This window comes from Chamaea fasciata, unplaced genomic scaffold (assembly GCF_029207755.1).
Source record: "Chamaea fasciata isolate MVZ Bird 193981 ecotype frontalis unplaced genomic scaffold, bChaFas1.0.hap1 SCAF_1, whole genome shotgun sequence".
Classification (NCBI taxonomy): Eukaryota; Metazoa; Chordata; class Aves; order Passeriformes; family Sylviidae; genus Chamaea; species Chamaea fasciata.
Window position 1 is genome coordinate 137,137,641 of NW_027094086.1, and position 9,817 is coordinate 137,147,457.

The 9,817-nt window shown below is 40.2% G+C and overlaps 1 protein-coding gene across 2 annotated transcripts in view; it reads left to right on the top strand.

Moving 5' to 3' along the window:
- The window catches only part of ACBD5 (acyl-CoA binding domain containing 5), a 28,578-nt gene extending 18,995 nt beyond the window's left edge, over positions 1-9,583 (top strand). For both annotated transcript variants that reach the window (XM_066199402.1, XM_066199393.1), the window contains 6 exons: positions 206-312; positions 2,311-2,587; positions 3,822-4,021; positions 5,546-5,596; positions 5,879-5,988; positions 9,366-9,583. In XM_066199402.1, the coding sequence (XP_066055499.1) occupies positions 206-312; positions 2,311-2,587; positions 3,822-4,021; positions 5,546-5,596; positions 5,879-5,988; positions 9,366-9,378 (758 nt within the window). In that variant the 3' untranslated portion in view covers positions 9,379-9,583. The remainder of the gene's footprint in view (positions 1-205; positions 313-2,310; positions 2,588-3,821; positions 4,022-5,545; positions 5,597-5,878; positions 5,989-9,365) is intronic.
- Positions 9,584-9,817: the final 234 nt, after the last annotated feature.

Sequence of the window (9,817 nt, forward strand, 5' to 3'; positions counted from 1 at the left end):
CCACTCGTAAAGGTTTTTGGTAATTCCTAAATTAATATAACATCTTTATTCAGAATCTAAGTTTAGGATGATAGTTGTAGATAGAAAGATCATGAATTGATGCTCACCTACACGTTTTAACTTACTGCTCTAGTTTATTATAACCAGGTTTGGCTCAACTGGCTCACATTGACAAAGCCTGTGTGCCGTCCCTCTTTCCCTGCAGGTGCAAGTGAAGAGAATACTGAAGAGATCTCAGCAGCTCAGCACTTAACCAGTGATTCAGACAGTGAAGTTTATTGTGACTCTATGGAGCAGCTTGGACTAGAAGAGGTAGGGGTTTAGTATTCCTGGGTGTATTTTGAAGGTGGTGTGCTGCTTATTTTTAATAGGTTCCTCTCAATCAAGTGAACATGGACATGCAGAGGTGAATGATATGGCTCATGCGTGCTGTCCTTCTGTTTGAACTATAGGGATTTGTTCCTTCATTGTCAGCATTTTACAACTTGGTTACTGCTGATCTAAAAGCCTTGAAGCCCTCAGAATTTATGTGAGGGGAAGGCTTCAAAAACAACGGTAGAAAAAAACAATGGTCAGAAAAGGAAGAACAGTGTAAAGAAACTAAGCTCTGTGTACACAAATTAATGTAGGGTCTCATAACATGTAGGGACCAGAATTCAGCTGTTTTTAAGAAACTGGAAGTATCTTTGTAACAATCCACCCTTTGCTTGGTTTTTTTTTTTAATGGCCTGATGACTTCTGCATTTGTTTCTTAGAGTAAATAAAGAATAAGCATTAGCAGGTGGCCTGTAGGTCAAGCCTAGCAAGTGGCATAGGTCTAAAGAAGTGAGGGATTACAAGGACTTCTGTGTTCTCTTGTATTCTCTTCAGTCATAGTGTACACCTCTGACTTCCCTATAAAAGGTGAGCACCAACTGTGCTGCCGTAGTTTTGACTGGATTTGTGCTCCTGGTGATTACTACTCATAGCTGTAGAGTTTGTTGGCTTTCTGGCCTAGACTGCCTTCAGAGGCCAAGCTTAAGTGTGGGCTTTGTAGGTTGTACTCAAACATCTTGTTTCCCGATTCTGGAGAGAAATGTGTAAATGGTACCTGAGATCAAAAAGGCGAGTAAGCACTTGAATATTGCATCATTCTCTTGTCTCCCTCTTTCCTGAGTATGTAGGGAATTAGTTTTAACAAATCAAAATTCTGCCCAGTAATGAGGCATGTTGGGAAGTGTAATTTGATAAAAATGCTGCAAGCTGTCTTATCTAGCTGATTTCCCAATCTTGTGTGTCATTCAAGCTTGTTTGACATTCTTTAATTGAAGTGGGTGGATAATTTGTCAGTTTCCCAACCTGCATGAGGAAAGTTCTAGTTTTGCACAAGATAACAGATGTTTAGGTAAATGTAAATAAATACACAAGTAGAACTACAGGTGAATAAGTTCAAACTAGAAAAGGTTCACCTAAAGAAGTAAATACAGCTGTTTCTTGGAAAAGATGTAGCCAGCACTCTGCCCTTCAGTTCTGATTATCCAGAACTGCTATTTGACAAATTTGGGCAGCAATTTCCATTTCTCTGTTCCTCCTTTTGGTTATTTTGGCTTCTCCATGAAGTTCTTTTTCAGCTGAGGTCCCCAGTTTGCTTCAGCATGTCCTTGTGCAAGGGCCTGTCCTTGCCCTGTGCCAAGGGCTGCTTGAACCACCCACCAAGACGGTCCCAGTGCAGAACCTGAACAGCACCTGCGTCATCCTTTTTTATGTCTTCCTGCAGCACCACCAGCTTTGAGTGAGAAGCTGATAGAATACTCTGCCTTTCCTTTTTTTGGTGTGAGGTACAGGTGCAGCCAAGCTGCTTGGAGCAGCCTGATGATGAGCTGCATGCTCCCTGTGCTGTGAGTGCAAACACTGCCTACCCAAGGCTGTTGACAGCATGGGCCTTCTGACCGTGGCTCCCAAATTCAAGGGAAGGGACCGTTTCACTGTTTGGAAAGCAAAGCCAATTTTACAGGGGAAAACTGAATGGGTTTAGACCTTAATGTTCTATTTTGGTAATGATTGAGTATTAGTGTATGTTGGAAATGTCTGAAGAAATTCCTGTGATATCACTGTTGTGAGATTTGCCTGAAATGCCTTCTCAATCTGGAAATGCCATTTAGACAGTAGTAAGTACATTCTACAGGAAAACAACTGCTCCCCTTAAAGGAAAAGTCTTAATTCTGAGCAAAGTATTTTCTTAATGTGAAAATAAAGACAATATTTTTTCCTTTTTAATATTTAACTGTCATATTTTGCAGAATTTAATTACTTGCTAATGTTAATTTGTAGCCCTTGGAGATCATCACATCAGCTAAAGGATCTTTAAAGCATTCATCCCATTTCTTGGATGTAGATCACAGTCTTCTGTTAGAAAATACGGATTTTCCAAGGCGCACTTGCATGACTTACGGGAATCTCCAACCTGGAAGTACTGGAGAGGGAGTAGCTGAAGAACAAGGTGAAGTCAAATGTGGAGGAGAAGATGGCAAAGCCAGTAATGGGGGTCCTCACAAGGAGAAAAAAGGTGGAGAAAAAGCAGATTTCTACAGTGTCAGAAGAGGGAGAGGTACTGTGACCCTGCATTTGTTCCCCATTCTCCTCACTGCCATAAATTACTGGTGTCTGAGAAGCACCTGTCAGCACTGTCCAGTGAGACAGTCATGTGTATAGTGCTTCTGCTCTTCACAATAAAAATAGACAGCAAAATGCCTATTACGTGGGTAACTTATACTCCAGGTGCTGCTTATGGCACTTGGGTTTTTAGAAATGTAATCCTCAAAACCAGTCTCTGCCTGAGAGGAGTTTCCTTAGAAGTTACATACTTTTTGTTAAATACATATGCATTTACATCTCTGTGGTGCTTTATTTGAAACCATGGAATGCCATGGAAAGATATCAGTGACGTATTGTTTTGTATATAATGGGAGTGTTAGCCACACCTTTGAGTGATCCTGATACTATCCATTATGATTCTGAAAACGTAATGATTCTTAATCACATAATAGCCCAGATGTTCCTTTAAAGTTGGAGCGCTGTGCATTTCAATTCCGTAATACTTCTAATACTGTCACCTACGAGCAGCACCACATTCCAGTGGTATGATCTGTAACATGTAATGTGTAGTCTGTAACTGATAAAATCAGTTTTTCTTGTACCAACCAAAAAAAGGCAAAAAGTATTTTATTTATATATAGCATACCTTTTTGTATAGCACCTATAAGTAATCAGATGGAAAAATTACAAAGAAAATCCAAATAAAATATTTATGGTGAAAACTATTATAAAGAACATACTACAGTTAACTATCTCCTCTTCTCTCTCTTCTTGTTTGAAGTTTGCTACTTACAGGCAGAAACATGACAGGCTAGTGATAGTTGTATCTAGTTTAAGGGAGTATTGTATATTTCAAATCATTATCTTTTCTCATCACTATTCCAGTAATCTTTGTTTTCCAGCTGGAGACTTTGCCAAACTTAAAACACATACTAAAACAGATCTTACTTTTTGCTAGGGCAGAATTTACTGCTGAACTTGACTGGTTTTGTATTAATAGCTTTTTCTAAATGTTCCTGCAGTTCTAGGAATTTGAATGATACTGTCACTCTAAGGCTGTAGGGAAGCATCTCAGGTGACATTTCAGTGACCTCCCAGTGCTGCTGAACTGTCTGAATATAACCTGTGACGAGGAGTACCACACTGCTGGGTGAAAACCAAGGGAGAAAACTGAACTGTTAAACATTTTCAGTGGAGCTGTAGCCCATTCTGTGTTTTGTGTTTCTGTTTTCCCTCCCTCACCACAGGGCACAGGCTTCAGCCTTTAGGGGACGGTTCCCAGGGTGGCCAGATGGGCAGTGGAGGGGATGGCGAGCGCTGGGGCTCCGACAGAGGCCCCCGGGGAAGCCTCAATGAGCAGATTGCAGTGGTGCTGATGCGGCTGCAGGAGGACATGCAGAACGTCCTGCAGAGGCTGCATATGCTGGAGGCTGTTGCAGCATCACAGGTACTATTCTTTGGAGTTATTTGATCACCTTTTATTAAATGTCCTTGGATATTTTGTGCTTTTTCAGATTAAAATTTTTGAAGGAATTTCTTTAACTGTAAAGATATTTCAGTTACATTCTGTAGTTGAGTCCAACTTAAAATTTCCTACTGGTACCTACTCTCAGGAGCACAATTCAGAATTCTGGTACACGTAAGCAAAATGACCTAGAAATTAACCATATGTTATTTCACTGATTTCTGATCAGACTGATCTTAGCCATAGTTTTGATACACGTTATACAAGCTCTATATGGAGAGTCCACAGTTAATGTCAGTAGTGCATGATCCCAGAGAATTCAAAGCATTTTCAAAGACAGTGAGAAATTATCTTATTCTTTCAGATGGTAAATGTTCACAGGCAGAACTTCAGATTCCATTTTTCACTTAGCAAAAGACTTGATTGTTCACAGCCTTTTTTCCTTGTGAAGGAATCCAGCTTTATTGGAATTGTACATCATGTCCTCATCCAGCCAATAGAACTCTTAAGCAAGTGTAGATATTGCTGATACAGTGTTTCTTTTCCCTTCTGTTTCAATAGAACACGTTGTGAGTATAGTTGAACCAGCAACCTGGAAATGTTTGGTTTTGTTTGACTTGCTGATATATTTTGATCTGCATAAAAATCAGCAAGCTGTACAAGCAGTATTCTATGGGATGCACATATTCCAAATCTAAGACAACCATAGAAAAGGATTTATTAAAACCATAATTTTGCTGCATCACAGATATTCAAGAATCCAATGTTTGGTTAAATAGATTGATTTTCTATCTTTGCCTAAGCAATATAAGAAGTAGTAAAAGATTCTTCCCCAGCAGTTCATGCTGTGCTCACTGTCCTTACCTAAGGAGAAACAGAAGCTTCTCTTTCATGCTTACATAAATTAAGGCAGACCTAGAAAACCATCTGCTTTGCTTTAGTGGAAGCAGCACAATAGTATATGGGAATAGTCTTGAAAAGATTCTGGTACTTCCATTTTCAGGATTGCCTGGAAGACATGGAACAGAGTATTCTCTTTCCTTTATGGTGTTAGACATGCCTGTAGCTGTAGCCCAGGGCAAACTAAAAGAGCGTTTTAGGCCTTAGTAGAGACTGGTGTTGAGACATGCAAGCAGGCAAATTAAGCTGCTGCGATTTCTTCTCCGAGGTGGAACTGGGACTAGACCAGAGTTGAGAAAGTTGCAATGACAGGTTGAGCAGGGGAGCCTTCAAAAACTGTAAAGAAGTCCAGTATACGTGGCACTGATTCATTTTCTAAGACACAGAGAATTGATAAAATTACTATAAAGAGTAGTGGAAACATGAGACGTAAGTTAGCAGCTATGTGGTGTCACACGGAGGTGGTTCTGTACATTAAACTGTGATATATACAGATTGCAAAGCCATCACAAGATGAAAAAACCTCATATTCTTGTTTTGTGAAGATGAAAAAATTTAATTGCAGTTTCCTTTTTTATACTTACCAGCCTTTGTTTGTATTTAAAGGCAAAATCTGCAACATTACAGTCAAATTACCAGCCCGCCTCCTCTGTCAAGGTAAAATACTGTTTTTATGATGTGCTAAAAGTGTGAACTGTGAAAAGAGATGAATTTGAATATTTTATCTCTAGCTCTTGGTATATGCCTTTTTTATTGTCTCTTCCTTGACTAGGAGATAAAAACTAATCTGTCTGAGGAAATTACTTGACAGATTAATCTTTTCTGGTCTTACTATTATTTTCGTTGGTACTGTAGCATTTGAAGTGATGAGAAGTATACAGGTGGTATTCAATATGTGCACACAGATTGCTGACTGGAATTTTTTTCTGTTTTCCTTAGAAACCATCATGGTGGCCCTTTGAAATTTCTCCTGGCATTTTAACTTTTGCTATTGTCTGGCCATTTATTGCCCAGTGGTTGGTACATGTGTATCACCAAAGGAAGAGAAGGTAAAGATGTGCATTCAGTAGAACACATACACTGTGTGTCACCTGTTTAAACCAATAAGTAATATTATCATGTTATTTAGACAGGACAGAAAATTCTTTGCCTTGATAGTTTGTCAGCATGAGAAAGTATTGGTTAATTTGACTTTATATGTAGTACACTTTATATGTGGCAATTTATGTAAAATCTATGAAATGTGATACAGGATAATTTTGAGCATACACAAGTATGTGAGGCTTGATAGCTTGGAAGCATTTCCATAACGTTCTTTGATCCTCTCACTCCTCATATTCTCTTGAGCCATTTTCACTGCTTCTAGACTTCCTAGTCCCGTTGTGCTGTGAGAATTTTTTTTTCCTATCACATAATTTGTAGAGTGCCATCTGTCACCCATATTTAACATCCACTAGCACCTTACTATGATATTTTTGTAACATCTGCCTTGACTTCCTTCAGCTGAAGGACAGTCGTACTCTGATCTTGCCTTTTCTCAGCTCTCTAAGCATCAGAAGATCAAGTGAGTGTTCTTCAGATACTGTCTGCTTACTGCAGCTTCACACCTGATTTTGTTAGCTTAGTGTGCTCTTGGCTTTTACATTTTCTCCTCTGTCAGACTGCAGAGTTTCCATGTGTGTGGATCTTAGGAGAATTAGCTGAATTTGCTCTAGCTTTTTAATGTTTGCTAGTTTTCATGGTATAGTTTTCTCTCCTGAGGTAAATCACAGAAACACAGAGTGGTTAAGGTGGAAGGAAGGCTCTGCAGGTCATCTGGTCCAATATCCTTGCTCAGCCAGGGACACTTGAAACCAGTGGCCCAGGACTGTGTACAGGCAGCTTTTGATTATCTCCAAGGAGGGAAACTCCATCACCTCCCTGGGCAACCTGTGCCAGTGTTTCTCTCGCCTCAGAAATGCTCCAGTCCTTTAATCATCTTTGTGGCCCTTTGTTGGACTCTCTCCAGTTTGTCCATGTCTCTCATGTAGCCAGAAGCAGACAGAGCACTCCAGGTGTGGCCTCTCCAGTGCTGAATAGAGAGGAAGGATCACCTCGCTCACCCTGTCAGAAGGGATAATGCAGGAAGGAATAATGTTGGAAGGGAAGCCTGTGACATCACTGGCCTTTGTTGCAAAGGCACTTTACTGGCTCATGTTCAACGTGGTGTCCACCAGGATGTCCAGATCCTCTTCTGCCAAGCTGCCTCCCAGCTGGCACATGGTAATTTCTCCCAACAGTGCCACACTAAGCACTTCCCCTTGTTGTATTTCATAAAGTTCCTGCCAGCCCATTTTTCTAGCCAGCTGTAGTCCCTCTGGATGGCAGCACCACCCTCTGGCATATCAGCCACTCCCAGTTTTGTGTAATCTGCAGCTTTGCTGAGGGCGCACTCTGCCCCTTCACCCAGGCCATTGCTAAAGGTGTTAAACAGGATTGGCCTCAGCAGGGACCCCTGGCATTCACCACTAATTACTGGCCTCCAACTACACTCCTGTCACTGATCATGGCTCTTTGGGCCCAGCCCATGGCTTTGTAAACAATACAGCACCCACAGAGGCTGCAAATCTGCCAGGGAGCTCCCCTGGCTCAGAGCTGTCAGCAGCAGAATTGGTGTTGCTGCACTGTCTGACGAAACCAGAGATTGCAGTACTGAGGCTTTCAGGCAGCTATGCACATTTTGCTCACTCTTTGCACTGGCAAATAGAAATTTCCCCTTGTCAGCAAGGACAAAGCTGGGGTGTTTTAAATCAAAACTTTTTTTTTTTTTAGTATTTTACTTGAAGCTTCTATGAAGTTCAGTGTTCTGCTAATTGCTCTTGCCATGGCTATGTTCTCTGCCTCTCTGAAGAGTGTGCTGTTCTTGAAAATCTTCTTTGATCATCTGTTCTGACCTCTGCAGCACCCTCAATTCAGCCACAGGTTCAGACAGAAATTAGTTTCTAGAAAAGCACCCTTTTCAGCAATTTTTTCCAGTATATTGTCCAAGTGATTTGATGAATAAACACATGGTACATTACTTCTAGTTTGGATTTGTCTAGCTTCAGTTTACCTCCACTGGATTTTCCTGTATCTCAATGCAGTTGACAAAGAGCCTGTGATGTGTTTTCCATGGTTACTTTTTTGCTATCACCAGGTCATCTCATAATCTCTTGCTTAAACAAAACAAATGGAGCATCTGGAATCTCATTTTAAAATTGTTTTCCAGACTTAGAATGATTCTTGTGGCTCATTGCCAAATGCTTCAGTTTTTCAACATTCTTTTTGAGTTTTGGACATCAGGATTTGTACCAGTGGTAATACCAGTGTCAATATGAAACACAGAGATAGCATAGCCCCATGTTTTGTTTACTCATTCATGTATTGTTTTGAAATGAACTTCAATAACAGATACAACTAAAGAATTTTCTGTGTTCTTGAGATTTTCTCTGTTTTTGAAGAAGTCTACTCATAGGCAGAGTTTAAGGACTCTGTGCTTCTGCAGCACATTTCTGTCTGGAGTTCTGTCTCCTTTAACAGTGTGTAGGAAGCTGATCAAGTACACTCAGTGAGAAAATGGAATTGCAAAATGAGTCCTTCTCTCCTGTCCCATGGCCAGTTTCAGCTTACGCTGTTAAGGTGTGTGAGCTCTTAGGCAATAGCTGTTCACAGTGCCTGCATTGACCCTGTGAACTTTTAGTTTTAAATTACATTAACTGTCCCTGCAGCAGAAGCCATGAGTCTCTGCTACTGTGCAAAGTTGTCTCATGCTGCAGATGTGGAGCCATGACTTCTAAACTCTTCTGCACAGTGTAGCGAGTTCCATGGAACTGGTGGAGGGACAGCCTTCTGTAACCAAGAGCTTTGTGTTTAGCTCTTGCCCCTGGGCAGGGGTAGCTCAGCTCCATCCCAGCACCTCTTAACCTGTCCCCTGTTCCTTTTTGGGGAACTTAATGCTGAAATCTGGGTACTTGTACTGGTGCCTTCACCAAGAAGGCTTGAAAACCTGAATCCTAAGGGCCCTAAACCCAGATAGAAATATATTTTCATAATAATAAAAGTTGTCTAGATTCAGCTTATGATTTTAGAACCCTCTAATTTTAAGTTTTACGGAGCCTTAGGGAAAACAGCTTTTAACTGTTGCTCTGCTGAGCCAGCATACCACTGACACAGGGTCAGGGATTTTTCTGTGGAATTCCATCTGCAGTTTCAAATTCTTAGTGAATTTTCTCCTCTTTGGTGTAAGAGGGCAAATTTTCAGGTATCTTGAAGCTCTGTTGTGTTCTATTGGAATGGGAACCTTTCACATATAACCTTAATTCATTTGTTTGATTAGACAAATGAAAAAACTCTACAGAGTACCTCATGTGAAGGTACTCTGAACTAATTAATTTGTTTCCTCTTCTAGAAAACTGAACTGAGAATTCAAGACTAAGGACTTCAAGGAGAGATGGCCCTGGAAGGCAAAGGAAGTCTGAATTCTCATAGAATCTCAGAATTTGGGATGATCTTCCTTATGTTACAGTAATATTTTGTACTACCTTTGAGCTAAATGTTTAAGGACTAATATTATTGAAACTTGAATGATTCACAGCTCCTAGGTTACAAATAAATTTATTAATTCCATCCTCAAAACCATATGAACAGTAATTATTTTGGAATGTGCTTGTTGATGGGCCTTCAGTAATTACTGGCCTTGCTGATGTGAGTTGATGAAGAGAATAACATCTCTGCAAAAGAATAAGTGAAAAATATATAAAACTGTCACTTTAACATTGAAATAATTTTACAATCTCAAGATCCCTGCCTGTTTTTCTATAGCATTACATATTACCAGGTGAAAGCTCTAAAAAAGTGTAA